This window comes from Vigna unguiculata, chromosome 4 (assembly GCF_004118075.2).
Source record: "Vigna unguiculata cultivar IT97K-499-35 chromosome 4, ASM411807v1, whole genome shotgun sequence".
NCBI classification, from domain to species: domain Eukaryota; kingdom Viridiplantae; phylum Streptophyta; class Magnoliopsida; order Fabales; family Fabaceae; genus Vigna; species Vigna unguiculata.
Genome location: NC_040282.1, coordinates 16,717,634 through 16,733,379, shown reverse-complemented (window position 1 = coordinate 16,733,379; position 15,746 = coordinate 16,717,634). Strand labels below are relative to the sequence as shown.

General features: G+C 32.9%; 1 protein-coding gene across 1 annotated transcript; it reads right to left on the bottom strand.

Moving 5' to 3' along the window:
• Positions 1-12,277: 12,277 nt before the first annotated feature.
• Positions 12,278-15,138, bottom strand: LOC114180546. The gene is made up of 7 exons (XM_028066857.1): positions 15,129-15,138; positions 14,014-14,237; positions 13,630-13,857; positions 13,445-13,567; positions 13,223-13,368; positions 12,744-13,133; positions 12,278-12,347 (listed from the first exon to the last, which is right to left on the bottom strand). Exons 1-7 carry the CDS (start codon positions 15,136-15,138, stop codon positions 12,278-12,280), a joined length of 1,191 nt encoding a protein of 396 aa, XP_027922658.1.
• Between the last annotated feature and the right edge of the window lie 608 nt (positions 15,139-15,746).

Genomic DNA, 15,746 nt, shown 5'->3' with positions numbered 1-15,746 from the left:
ATAGCATCAGTATTTTTATTTTGGATGTGTTTTATTACTACTCTAATCCATGCTTTTCTTGTAGTGGCTACCATCAAAGTGAAAAAACTGTATTTATTAATTATGGAACCTTACATAAAAATTTTAAATTACCCAAATTAGTCTTAAACAATTAATGATACAATTTACTGTCTTGTTTTCTAATACTCCTCAAAAGAGTTGCATTAGATTGGTTTACTCAATTACCAACTATTTGTTATTCCTTTTTTACTAAATTCTAGGAACGTTGTTGTGAAACAGTATGCGGTACAAATCTGACAAAAGTAATTATATTATTTTTGCATTGATTAAAAAGTATTAGTTAACCTTATTTAGTATTTTTGTCTTTTAATTATTCTCAAATTAAAATTATTAACAAAACATGATTAAATTTAAAGATAAGATTTTTTTAAACAGCTAGAGAATTCAAACTTATATAAATTTATGTGCACTAATAAAATACACTTACTTTCCTCATACATTTAAGTCCTTGGAGAATATATATGATAGATTAATTTAATGAATTAATTATTTTTAAAAAAAGTTTGTTCTGTCAAAGTTGTTTTGAAAATTATTTGCTTATATTTTAGAATCTACTTCAATATACTAGTAAAGACAACATATTAAATTGGACAAAACTCAATTTCTTCTCGCAATTCTTTAACAATGAAGGTAACATTATTTAGTATTAATTTGTGTATTTGCATCCATACAAAGAATGCATTGGTTACTTGGAACAACAACATATATCATCATTGCATATCCCTGTTTTATAACCTAAATTTTGACAATTGTTAGCACAGTCAAGAAATTCAATGCATCGTGTTTGACAAACTGATTTGCTGCTAACACCTGCATTATTATCGATACTTATAATTAGAAAGAATAAATTCAAATCAAATTCAAACTATTGTACAAATAAATTCAAGTTTTGAAAGTTATTTGTATTCATACCAAATGAAAATAGAGTAATAAACATGACTGCAAGAATAAGTTTTAGAAAAACTAATGAAAGAAGTGAACGAGCCAGTCTTCTAGCTTTGAAAACCTATGAATCTTTTGTGTAGTGTGGGATTCAATGTACGTGAACGAGCATAATCTACCTCTATTATAGTGTACGTGTTTATTAATTAAGTATATAATATATTTATTAAATGTAATATTAGAAATTATTTTCTATAATTTATTTACTATATATGTATATATAATATATACTTTTAAAAAAAGCTATACGCATACCATAAATAATTTCAAAATTAATATTATAAACAATACTTTCCAAAATAAGTTCCAAGTTAGGATATTATAAATAATTATAAAATTAATATTAGCAATTATTTTGTATAATTGATTAAGGGATATAAAAGTGTATATAATTATTCTCTTAAAAGAATTTCCTAATTTAATTTGAGTACTTTAAAATAACAAGATAGTTGTGATTAATATTTTCAAACCTAGATCATTTTAAGGTAATTTTAAAGGAATAAAAATTTGAAAGTATATAAAAATTTGAAAGTATATAAATGAAATTAAACGTCTATTTTTTTAACTGATTTAGAATTTGTTTTTCAAGAACTACCAACGTTATGCTATAAATAATTAAAAATTAATATTGAGAATTATTTTTATCATTTATTAATGAACATAAAAGTATATGTTATATTTTTTTTAAAGCTATACCACTTGATTTATTTTTAGATAATATTTAACTAAATCAATATTTAAATATTACACATATAATTTAGAAGTTTATTCTTTCTTATATTTTAAAATATAATTTTACACAAATCCTTACTCTAAATTCCTCTCTAACAAGCTGAGTTTCGTTGTTCTATCATATCATAATATAAAAGAATAAAATAGACTATAGAACATATTTAGTAAAAGCAAAAAAATGAAAAATTGCGTGTAATGTTTAATTAATGTTTATCGAGTATGTAATATATTTAATAACATAATTTAAACATTTTTTTCTAATTTATTAATAAACATAAAAGTGTATCTATTATATTTTTATAAAAGCTACAAAACTCGTATGTTATACGTAATTACAAAATAAATATTGGAAATTATATTTTATTATTTATTAATTAACATAAAAATGTTGCATGACAATTTTTAAAAAATTATCAAAATCAACGTAGAAAATTACTTTTAGATTATATTTTTTATAATTTAATAATATATATATATATATATATATATATATATATATATATATATCATTATTTTGAAAAACTAGTATAGTTGAAAATAACAAAATAACCGACAATAAAATTATTAATAATAATTATTGTTTATTATTTTTTAATGGAGATAAATCGTTGTGTACTTAAAGAAAGAATTCACTATCCCAATTTTATGACATAAGGTTTTTTGTCAAATACTTATCATTTCCATAAAGTTGAAATTGTGATCTTTTGAACAATAACACCTTGTTTTTGTATACGTTCAGAAGGGTTTGTCACAAGAATTCTAGTTGAGTCGTAAGTGATTTTGAAAAATGATATTTGAACGGGAGCTGAAACAATGTTTGTTTAACCTATAAATATTTTTGGAATAAAATATTTGTTTAAGTCGTTTGAAGAATAATACATATATGTGGTTTGCAAATTAAGTCTGCCTAGTGATCATTTCTGTAATAAAGAAGAAATCGATATAAAAATACTAAGTAATTTTTTTCTCCATTTGATCTTTTACATACATGTTCTCCACTTGTTTATCTAACTATAGAGAAGGTAAAACCTAAAACTAACCTTGCAAAAATATTTTTCTACATTGTTTATATATTCTCACACACTTCTTTCACCCCAAATAACAAAATTTAGAAACATTTAAAAAGTCAAATCAGAAATCCAAACCTCAACAAACACCTCTTTGATCTTAGGAGGATCATATGACATGTTATTATTGACAAAATTTGTCAAAAAACATTACCACCAAAGTGGAGAAACTGTACTCATTAACCGTTATCATGAAAGTTTACAAAAATGTTTTATGTTACCCCAATTAGTCTTTACACAAATGATTGATTATGCAATTTACCATCTTGTTTTCTAACTCCTCTTAAAAGGGTTGCATTAAATATGTTTACTTAATTACTAACTATTTATTATTCATTTTTCACTAAAATGTAGGAAACTTTTGCAACGTACTCTGTACAAATTTAAACACAATTAATTATATTATTTATGCATTGATTAAAGAGTAATAGTTACTTAGTATTTTTTTTATAGCATAAATAAATATATTTTTAATTATTCTCATATTACAATTATTAACAAAACATAATTAAATTTAAAGATTATTTTTTTAAAATTGCAAGAGAATTCAAACTTATTTATATTTGTGTACACCAAGTAAATACACCTAATTTTCATGTATAATTAACGCCTCGAAGAATATGATGGATTGATTTAATGAATTATTTTTTTGTGAAAAGGTTGTTTTGTCAGATATGTTTTGAAAACTATTTGTGTATATTTTAGAATATATTTTAATATACGAGTAAAGACAACATAGTAAACTAGAGAAAATTCAATTTCTTCGTACAATTTTTTAACAATAAAGGTAATACTATTTGGTATTGCTTTGTGTATTTGCATCCATACAAACAATGCATTGGTTACTTGGAACAACAACATAGACCATCATTGCATATTCCTTTTGTATAACCTAAATTTCGCTAATTGTTAACACAGTCAAGAAAATCAATGCATCGTGTTTGACAAACTGGTTTCCTGCTAACACCTGTATTTTTATCAATACTTATAATTAGAAAGAATAAATTCAAATCAAATTCAAAAAATTGTGCAAATAAGTTCCAGTTTTGAAAGCTATTTTTATTCATAGGAGATGAAAATACAAAAATAAACATGATTGCAAAGATAAGTTTCAGAGAAATCAATGAGAAAAGTGAACAAGCTATTTTTCTAGCTTTGAAAACCTATGCATTTCATTGTGGTGTGGGATTCAAACTTTGCATAATATACCTCTATTACATGTTTATTAATTAAGTATATAATATATTTATTAAATGTAATATTAGAAATTATTTTCTATAATTTATTTACTATATATGTATATATAATATATAATATTAAAAAAAGTTATACGTAAAACCATAAATATTTTCAAAATGAATTAAAAATTAATATTATTTTAAGGCTATACCACTTGATTTATTTTAAGATAATATTTTTTATAATTTATTAATGAAGATAAAAGTATATATATATATATATATATATATATATATATATATAATTATTATGAAAAACTACCAAATTAGTATAGTTGAAAATAACAAAATAACCGACAATAAAATTATTAATAGTAATTATTGTTTGTTATTTTTTAATGGAGATAAACCGTCTTTCAATTGTGTACTTATGAAAGAATTCACTTATGAAAGAATTCACTATCTCAATTTGATGACATAAGTTTTTTGTCAAATACCTATCATCTCCATAAAGTTGAAATTGTGATCTTTTGAACAATAACACCTTGTATACGTCGAGAAGGGTTTGTCAAAAGAATTCTAGTTGAGTCGTAAGCAATTTTGAAAAATGATATTTGATCGGGAGATGAAAGAATGTTTATTTAACCCATAAATATCTTTGGAATAAAATATTTGTTTAAGTCAAAAGTGGCCTCGAGAATAATACATATATGCGGTTCGCAAATTAAGTCTGCTTAGTGATCGTTTACTGGGTGGTCAAGAACTAACCGTAATCTGTAATAAAGAAGAAACTGGTATAAAAATACTAAGTATCTTTTTTTCTCCATTTGATCTTTTACATGCATGTTATCTACTTGTTTATCTAACCATACAGAAGGTAAAACCTAAAACTAACCTTGCAAAAATGTTTTTCTACATTGTTTATATATTCTCACACACTTCTTTCACCCCATATAACAAAATTTAGAAACATTTAAAAAGTCAAATCAGAAATCCAAACCTCAACAAACACCTATTTGATCTTAGGAGGATCATACGACATATTATTATTGACAAAATTTGTGAAAGAACATTACCACCAAAGTGGAAAAACTGTACTCATTAACCATTATCATGGAAGTTTACGTAAATGTTTTATGTTACCCCAATTAGTCTTTACACAAATGATTGATTATGCAATTTACCATCTTGTTTTCTAACTCCTCTTAAAAGGGTTGCATTAAATATGTTTACTTAATTACTAACTATTTATTATTCATTTTTCACTAAAATGTAGGAAACTTTTGCAACGTACTCTGTACAAATTTAAACACAATTAATTATATTATTTATGCATTGATTAAAGAGTAATAGTTACTTAGTATTTTTTTTATAGCATAAATAAATATATTTTTAATTATTCTCATATTACAATTATTAACAAAACATAATTAAATTTAAAGATTATTTTTTTAAAATTGCAAGAGAATTCAAACTTATTTATATTTGTGGGCACCAAGTAAATACACATAATTTTCTTGTACAATAAAGGCCTTGGAGAATATGATGGATTAATTTAATGAATTAATTTGTTTTGAAAAGGTTGTTTGGTTAGAGGTGTTTTGGAAACTATTTGTTTATATTTTAGTGTAACACCCCATTTAAATAATAACTTTAATTTAAATGAAATGCCACCAAATAGAAATTTAGAGACAAATCCTGGAGTATAAACGCTACTCCCACAATATCTTGAAAATACTAAGAGAGACCAAAGCACACCACGATGCCAGATACAAATGAAAACCAAAGACTTAACAATAGATGATAGAGTATTAAAGAATAAAGCAATACTTGGGCCATAGCACTAAAGAAAAGCCCAATTAAAACATGAAGTAGCCCGGGTAGACTATGCAGCAGAATCATATCTTCCCTGTTGGCCACGGGTGTTCCTCGCATATGCTCATATCAACAAGTTGATGATCATCGCAAAAGAGAAATACCACACCAGACAAACATACGACAAACAGAAAGGTAAGCTAGAGCCAAAAATAGTTTTATCATGCAACCAGATACACTTTCACGGTCGATTATACATACATCACTAATAATGTTGTCGTTGACGCGATCAAATTAATACTACTAAGCTATAACAACTTCAGTATTGTTAAGAAAGTAGTCAACAAAATAGAAAGGGTAAAGTAACCCAAAGTCGTCTCCCAACGAACACAGAATTGATTTTTAACAAATTAGTTTTAATAAAACTATACAAAAGAGTTAGTCAAATAAAATAATAAATATATGAGAGAAAAGATAAAAAGATAAAATAGAAAAGATAAAAAGAGATAAAAACAATAGTAAAGAAAATATATTGATTCCATTGCTTTTTCAAAATAGATTCATCATCAGTTATCTAAAGATTATTGCTCAATTAATTATTGTTATAGATTTACAAATTAATCAATGTAAAGTCTCAATTAATTTGTTGGCGTTTTCACTTTTAACCAAAGTACAGTCTCAATTAAAAATGAGAACTTTTAGATTATCCATAGTAAATTCAACCAAAGTACAGTCTCAATCAAATTTACTATGCCTAATCATGTTTATTCTTTTATCTCCTCACCAAATAAAAAACCTTAATTAATCAAAGTAAAGTCTCAATTAATTGTAGTTAGACTAAATACCTTTAACCAAAGTAAAGTCTCAATTATTGGTAAAAACTCATTTAATCATATGAAAGTTTCTAAATAAAATCAAAGTAAAGTCTCAATTCAATTTAAAAACCCTTGGACTCATATGACCAACATGCATATAGATTTAAAATCATTACTTCTTATGTGATTTAAAGATAAAAGACATAGATGAATGAAAACATCAACAATAATAAAAAGAACAAAGAAATTAATTGATCTAACCTCAGAATCCAATTAAGAAATTACAATGGAATCAATCCAAGAAGTTTAGAACTCCATGAATGCAAAATAAAGAGAGAAGAAGAACTGAGAGAGAAAGGAAACGAAATTAGGCCCCCCTTAAGGGTTCCTGAACTCCGAAGTATTGAGCTTGTTCCCTTCTGCTTCCCCCTTGGTCTCTTTATATAGGACTTCGACTGGACTTGGGCTTTATCTGTTCGGTTGCTAAAATATTTTTATCTTTATTTAATTAATTAGCAACTTAATTTCTGTCAAATTTTCAATTCTGCCCTCCTTGTTTAACCATTTTTGCTGGCTCACAGCGCAAATGAAGTGTTGTGTGGAGGGTTGAAGGCGTGAAGGTGGAGCTACACGTTGTGTGCTCACTACAGTGATGGAACTTAGGTGGTTGTTGTGCCCTCCGTGCAGGTTTGCGCTTTCAGATCTGTGGAGGTTCGTTCATGGTGCAGTTGCAGATCTATGGTGCTGCTGGTTCGCTCATGACGGTGCATGACTGCGTCTTGCTGCAATGGAGTGAGATGGTGGCTGGTGCGCGAGGAAGCTTCGTCGTGGTGAGTGGTTTCCATGGCTGAAATGGTGTAGAAATGCTGATGTTGTGTGTGTCAATGGTGGACGACGTGGTGGAGCACTGCGGTGCGGACGGTGGTGGGATGCTTCGAACAGGCGCAGGTGCGTGAAGGATGCGCATCCATGGTTGACGATGACTGAACGATGGAGTTCTCGTGGTGTAGTGTAGGGACGGTGGTGGCGGAGCAGTTGGTGCCATGATGGTCGTAAGTGTTGGCTGCTAAGGTTTGAGGGAAGAAGATGATGATGACGTGGTACTATTTTATTGGTTCACATGCATGTGCAAGGATTATGGCCACGTGGCTTCTTCTGGTTGGTCAACTCAATTAGTGGAGGATTGCCACATGGCACCATTTTAGTGAATGGAGTTTAAGTGGTAGGAGAGGTGCAACTTAGTAAAAACTGGGGATGCAGAATTGGTTTTTGGAGAAGGGAGTGTATAAGTAAAAACTAGGGTGCATAAGTGATTTTTCCAGAACTTTTTAATTTCAGCCTTATTTAAAGGTGTTATGTAACTTCAATCAATTTATTTTCCCACCTTGAATGAGCTTAATCTTAACTTCAGCTGCATCAACAAACGTTAAAATATCCAAAAATAATTTATGCAGCTAAAAATCACTTTTTAAGACATTTTTATCACACAAGGTCAAATAGCCTAATTATCATAACTGTCAATTAAATAACTCTTTAAGCATACAAATTCAATTAAATACCAGAATTAAACATTGAATGAGGGCAAAAATACACACTCATCAATCACCCAAGCATGTTATGACCTTCCACCCATACACTAAGACTCGACACGACTCATTTGGATACGTATAATTTAGTCGGATTCAGCGGATGCTTGCACTTGTGGTGGATTTCTCTGCTCACTCCCGAGCTAAGTGGTACAAGTGTTACAATGTCTCAATCCCCCATACACAAGGTTAGTCCTTAATGAGTTTCGGGCCTCCTACTACTCTCATCACAAGAGTGAGTCCGCTCTATGTGAGACTAATTGACTCCTTAGAGCGTCAGGATGCAACCTTACCTTGAATCCTTACCAAATTATATAGATGGGGCACCACAATGAACTCCCACTACATGGGTCATGGAATTACGTCTCGACCACTGAAGCACAACCCTAAAATCCCACCTAGAGATTTCAAGGAATTATGTACTGACCACATACCAATCATATTCAAACAATCAAGTAATATTTATCGTGCATATACATCTCATGTCAACCTTTATAACCAACCTCTTTTATATTCCAGGTCAAACCTACACCAACTCATCATCCTCCATCCATGAATATAGAATTTTATCTCATATCAATACCATGTCACTTTCATAACCAACAATTTCATGTTCATTACATGCCAAGAATTATCCAAGTTCATCATTCATAACTCATACACCCTCCCACTCATGCATATTCATTCAACTCATGCCATTATATAATAATCCAATCAAATACATGCCAAGCATCCAAGAACAGAGAAAATATCAAACCAGGACGCACTCTCGCCCAACTCTTCGCTCAGGCTGAAGGGCCTCGCTCAAGCGAGAGGGTCTCTCACTCAAGCGAGCTCCTTTCGCCTAGGCGAGAGCTCGACAAACAGGAACAGTGGCCTCTGTGCATTCTCGCTTAGGCGAGACTCCCCTCGCCTAAGCGAGACGCTCGCTCGCTCAAAATTGAGTTCGTCGCCTGAGTGACCACTCGTGTGAAAAGGCTTGGGCGAGTCTCTGCTCATCTCGCCTAGGCGAGGCAAGCTCGCTTGGGCGAGATTATCAGCCCACGACTGTTCGCAACTGCATCAGCCACATACAAATGCTAAACAAAATAACCTGACAATCCAGGCATCCACAACAGTGCACAACCCAAGAATCATGAATCCAAGAATAGTACAAACCACAATCACACCAGACAAAAGGGTTCTAGCTTCCCTTACCTGGAAATAGCTAGCAGATAACCCCGACCCCCAAGCTAGTGAATACGACAGACCTCGAAGCAGATTCGCGAACTGGAAATATGGCAGAACAAATTCAAATCGGGTTACTAAGGTGAACCCTAGCTAGAATCACGACAATAGAGTCAGAAATAAGGAAAGTGTGGTTAGCGAATCAACTTACGTAAGGGAAGAACGGAGTCGAACTAACTTAAATGGGATGGAGGAGCAAACCCTAGAAGAGCTCTTTTGGAAAGATTGAGAGAGACGGTTGTGTTTCTGTGAAATGAGTGAAAGTGAGAGTGTTAGGGCATATTAGGTTTGGACTCCCTTTGGGCCAGCCCTAGGTCCAAACGATTTGGGGTAGCCCTTTAGAATTTAGGGCAAAGTAGAAATCGGGCCTAATATTTAGAATATACTTTAATATACCAATAAAGACAACATAGTAAACTGGAGAAAATTTAATTTCCTCACACAATTTTTTAACAATGAAGATAATATTATTTATTATTGCTTTGTGTATTAGCATTCATACAAAGAATGCATTGGTTACTTGGAACAACAACATAGACCATCATTGCATATCCCTCTTGTATTACCTAAATTTTGACAATTGTTAATATAGTCATAAAATTCAATGCATCTGTTTGGCAAACTGATTTGCTGCTAACACTTGCATTGTTATCGATACTTATAATTAGAAAGAATAAATTCAAATCAAATTCAAACTATTGTACAAATAAATTTCAGTTTTGAGAGCTATTTTTATTCATACCAGATGAAAATAGAATAATAAACATGACTGCAAAGATAAGTTTCAAAAAAATCAATGAGAGAAGTGAACGAGCTATTCTTCTAGCTTTGAAAACCTTTGGAACTTTTTGTGGTTTAGGATTCAACCTTTGCATTAATCTACTTCTACTTATAGTATTCATGTTTATTAATTAAGTATATTATATATTTATTAAATGTAATATTAGAAATTATTTTCTATAATTTATTTACTATATATGTATATATAATATATAATATTAAAAAAAGCTATATGCATACCATAAATAATTTCAAAATTAATATTATAAACAATACTTTCTAAAATAAGTACCAACATAGAATATCATAAACATTAGAAAATTAATATTAGCAATTATTTTCTATAATTGATTTAGGGATATAAAAGTGTATATAATTATTCTTTTAAAAGAACTTCCTAATTTAATATGACTACTTTAAAATAACAAGATAATTGTGATTAATATTTTCAAACCTAGATCATTTTAAGGTAATTTTAAATGAATAAAAATTTGAATGTATATAAATCAAATGAAACGTCTATTTTCTAATTGATATAGAATTCTTTTTTCTAAAGAACTACCAACGTTGTAACGTCCCAATTTAGTAGAATAATTCTAATTTATAGAATGCCTCATGTTTATAGTATAAAATAGAGCACCGACATAAAGTATATTAGAATTAACCTTTTACAGTTATCCCAAATTATACTGGAATGGAAGCCCAAAGACACAACACAATGCCATGAAAAGAATCTAAATACAGATTAGATTAAACTGGAAATTTGCTTAAAGAGCAAGAAACTACAAAATAACATTACACAAGAAGAAATGCTCAACAATGAGCAATAAAGGACCTAGGAAGCCTAACTACATCGCAGCCTCCCCACCAACATCACGATCACCAAGAGTTTCCACATCTGCTCACACCAAGGATTTGGTGATCATCGCAAAAGGAAAAAGCCAAAGAAGAGAACAAACACAAAGAAAAAGGGTAAGCTAGAGTAAAATATTTAACATGTTATTGAGCAAGCATATTATAAAACAGGTTATAGACAAGCAAAGCAGTAAGCACCCAAAACATATGAAAGCAAACAATTAAAGGACTCCCTAACTCAATATCCGGATCATACTCTTGATATAGAATTCTAAAGGAAGTATGCGCCTGTGCTGGCTTCTAAACTCTGCAGAGTCTAGACGAAAGAGGTTATCACCCAACCACACACATGGTTAATCCTCTAATGTCTTGGGCCCAATATGTCCCAAGACTAGGACCTCCTGCCACTCTCACCACATAAATTATTCTACTCTATGTGAGCGTGAATAATTTTTAGAGTTCATGATACCTTCCTTTATCTAGACATCTCCTATATCAAGGTATACACTAACCACCATCACCAAGAGTTTCCCTTGAAACTCTTTTACCAACAATTTCCACATGCCATCTCAATCATTCAAGTCTCATGCCAATCCACCACCAATCAAACAAGTCATGTTTTCCATTTCATACTCAATATAACAAGATTTCATTTAATCTCATACTTTATAAATGCATACCAAGACATACATATATCACAAAATAGTATTTATCCCAAATAAATGAGTACCAACATTTAAGTACCTGCAATTCCGTACAATCAAGCAAAACACACAACCATAATTCTTATACCAAAATTCCTAAGAAAATTTATTATCACAAAACCAAAATTGTTGCAGTAATGCGTGACACATTTCTCAAGCTACAAACATCTAATCGATGATCCAACCGGTCAAACCATAAAATAGCATGTTATTAACCAAATGTCAAACTTTGAGCTCAATCCAACGGTTAATGAGTCGGGAAAGTCAATTTTACTAAAACTGCCCATATCAGAAAAATATACAGTCGCCCAGCAAGCCAAAGAACTCGCCCAGCGACTGTGCGATGCATCAGAATACGAGAAAAGATGTCAAACATCACAGTTTCATGAATATTTGAACCCCTAACTTAGAAAGATACCAAAACTAACGTTTTCCAATCATTTAAGCATAAAACAAAAAATAAAACAAACCACATATTTCAAAAATGCGAAGAAGAACCTAGCTTCCCTTACCTTCTTAGATGCTAGCCAACGCCACCAGGTACGAAACCAAGGGGTACCACAGCTCTAAGAATTCAAACAGCGAGCTGGAAATGTGAACAACAGAACAAAACGAACGTAAAAGGTTAAACCCTAACCAGAACAATATACCCAAATGGTAAAAACGTGAAGAAAGGACCAAGGAGCTTCAAAGTTCGACTTACTTGGAGATATAATGCTCTCAGCTACCTTGGAGAGGAGTGAATCTTTGTGCCCTAGCAGAACTCTTACTGGAGGAAAGAAAAGGGAAGGGAGAATCTGATTTCTGCAAATGAGACAAAATGAATGGGGGTTAGGGGCTGGAAAGGGGTATTGGTCCCCTTACTGGGCTGGCCTTAGGCCCACAACAGACTAGGCCCAAACACCTATAAAGCTGAAAGGAAAAAGGGGTTTACAATCTCCCTAACAACAAAAATTTTTCGTCCTCAAAAAATAAGACTTACCAGAAAAGATGTGGATATGACTTCCTCATGTCCTCCTCTAGCTCCCAAGTAGAGTCACCTGTCCTCCGGTCCCAACTGACCTTAACAAGACTAGTGGCTCTCCCCTTCTGTTCCCTAACTTGACAATCTACTATAGCCACTGGTTGTACCTCCCCACTAAGATCCTCCCTGACTTGCATATCTTCAGCCTCTAACACATGTGATGGGTCAAACACATACTTTCGTAGTTGGGAAACATGGAAAACTGGGCAGAGATTAGCCAACTGGGGTGGCAATGCAATCTCATAAGCCACAAGTCCTATCCTCCTCAAGATCTCATATGGACCCAAGAATTTAGGAGAAAGCTTCTTTGCGCGGATAGCCCTTCCCAAACAAGTGGTTCGGGTCACCCTTAAGAAAACATGATCCCTAGTTGCAACTCTAAGAGTATCCTCCGTCGATCTGCATAAGCTTTCTGCATACTCTGATATGCTTGCAACCTATCTCTCACCAACTGCACCTTCTCCGTGGTTTGTTGCAACAGCTTAAGTCCAACCAAAACTGATTCACCGTCCTGATACCAACACAAGGGAGTCTTACACCTCCTCCCGTACAAAGTCTCATAACGCGCAATCCCGATACTCACCTGGTAATTATTGTTATAGGTAAACTCCAGCAGTGGTAACACTTCATCCCAACGACCCAGATGATCCAAGATGTACGTCCTCAACAAGTTCTCCAAGGACTAAATCACCCTCTCTGATTGCCCATCTATTTGAGGATGATAAGCAGCAGAACTCATCCTCAACCTGCTTCCCAAAGCATCCTGCAGTGTCTGCCAGAACCTAGAAGTAAATCAGGGGTCTCTGTCAGACACTATGCTACTGGGTACACCATGTAGTCTCACTATCTCCTTGATGTAGAGTTGAGCCAAGTTGGCCATAGACATCTTGAGATTCACTTCCAAGAAATGGGCACTCTTGGTTAACCTGTCTACCACAACCCATATAACATCATGACCTCTCACGGTTCGTGGCAAATGGATACCAAAATCCATAGCTATGCTATCCCACTTCCACACCGAAATAACCAATGGTTGGAGCATCCCACTAGGTCTCTGATGCTCCACCATCGCCTTTTGGCAAGTCAAACAAGCAGATAGAAACTAGGCAATGTCCTTCTTCATACCTTGCCACCAGAAGGTTTCCTTGAGATCTTGGTACATCTTAGTCATGCCAGGGTGCAAACTAAGACGACTCTTCTGCCCTTCCTTAAGAATCAACCTTCTCACCTCAGCATCATCAGACACACAAATTCGGCCTCTGAATCTCAACACGCCATTATCACCCAAGGCAAACTCATTAGCCTGATCTGATCTAAGCAGCTCTTTCACCTTCTGTAAACTATCATCCGTTGCTTGCCTCTCCTTAATCAAGTTCAGGAAGTCACTAGATATAGTTAATGCGCTACATCTAATGAACTTTGGATTCAACTCAACTTGAAGCTTGAAGGATCCTTTATGTCCCACCAACCAATTTGTATCTGATATACTGACTCACTTTTCATATGCTCTCTATTTCATCTTGTAGGTTTTTTTTTACCAAGATCTCATATAAACTCAGGTCTCGAACTAAAACATGTTAGTTGTCAATTCACACCACCTTATTCCATCCTTGAAGTTCAACCGACTTAATCACATGCGATACTTGGCCTACTACCAAACATCAATACCCTTGGTCACCTTTATTCATAGCTATCCACATACATCATGCTTCCTTTACTAATTTGGGCCACTGGATAACAAAGCCCATAACAATGCTACCCCACTTCTAAATTCCAACTGTCGCGGCCCCCAAACTCATTCTAGCACCCATCTTCATTTCTAATCCACTAACTTGTAGTTGTCTCTCCCTCGTGTCCTTAGAACCACATCTTTTCTTAACTTGAAATCACGAGTTTAACCAGTACGTAGCAATCTTTTGATACATCTCAACTAGGATTGTCCGATTAGCCCATTTTCCTAACCTTTTTGAGAAACTCACTAGTTCTAGTCAGGTGACTAGACCAATGAAATCTCCTCACATCTTCTCTTCCCAACTCTAACACTTAAACTTCTCCACTAACTCTTACCCTTACATCGTCAAGCCAATATCTTGAATTCACTTCTCTAGCGTAGCATCTACTTTTACTTCCTCATTTTTAGGTTGGCACCTTAACTTGAAACCATAACTCAACCATTTTCTATTTCTCTTTTCCAACTTCCTATGTGTAACTCCACACTTCCAACTCTGAATGTTCATTCAACACTTTTAACTGATACTCATAAGAACGACACATTTGTTGTTTCTAAAGAACTGTTTATCGCGCGACCAATAGGTCATCAGTAAGATAGTTCTTTTCACGTACCTCTTACCATTCATAAGCATCGCTTGCCACCATTTCGTTGCGCTACTTTGATCCATACACAAAGTCACTTATTTGTTTACTTAAAATGATTATCCTTTCCTGTCTGCCATGAAAAGAAAGCAATCATCATTGAGAAACCTTCGTCAAAAACTCTATAGAACTTGCAAAACTCTTTAAAAGTATCCTTTTTATACCCTTAGCATTCCTTTTTCTCAACATCGTATCCACCCTTTTTAAAACAGTATGCCCTACTAGTCATTCCAACCTTAGTCAATACTCTTCTTGAATGGTTTGACACACCACAACTTCTCTTTAAGGATCCGCCAAACTTGCATGATCGGGTTACTAAGGTGAACCCTAGCTAGAATCACGACAATAGAGTCAGAAATAAGGAAAGTATGGTTAGCGAATCAACTTACGTGAGGGAAGAACGGAGTCGAACTAACTTGAATGGGATGGAGGAGCAAACCCTAGAAGAGCTCTTTTGGAAAGATTGAGAGAGACGGTTGTGTTTCTGTGAAATGAGTGAAAGTGAGAGTGTTAGGGCATATTAGGTTTGGACTCCCTTTGGGCCAGCCCTAGGTCCAAACGATTTGGGGCAGCCCTTTAGAATTTAGG

Coding starts and splice junctions, on each gene's coding strand:
- LOC114180546 (XM_028066857.1), bottom strand. Junction 13,858..14,013: donor GTGTGTCTGATGATGCTGAG/GTGAGAAGGTTG, acceptor ACTTGCCAAAAG/GCGATGGTGGAGCATCAGAG. Junction 13,134..13,222: donor GTGCAGTTGGTGAGAGATAG/GTTGCAAGCATA, acceptor TGTTTTCTTAAG/GGTGACCCGAACCACTTGTT.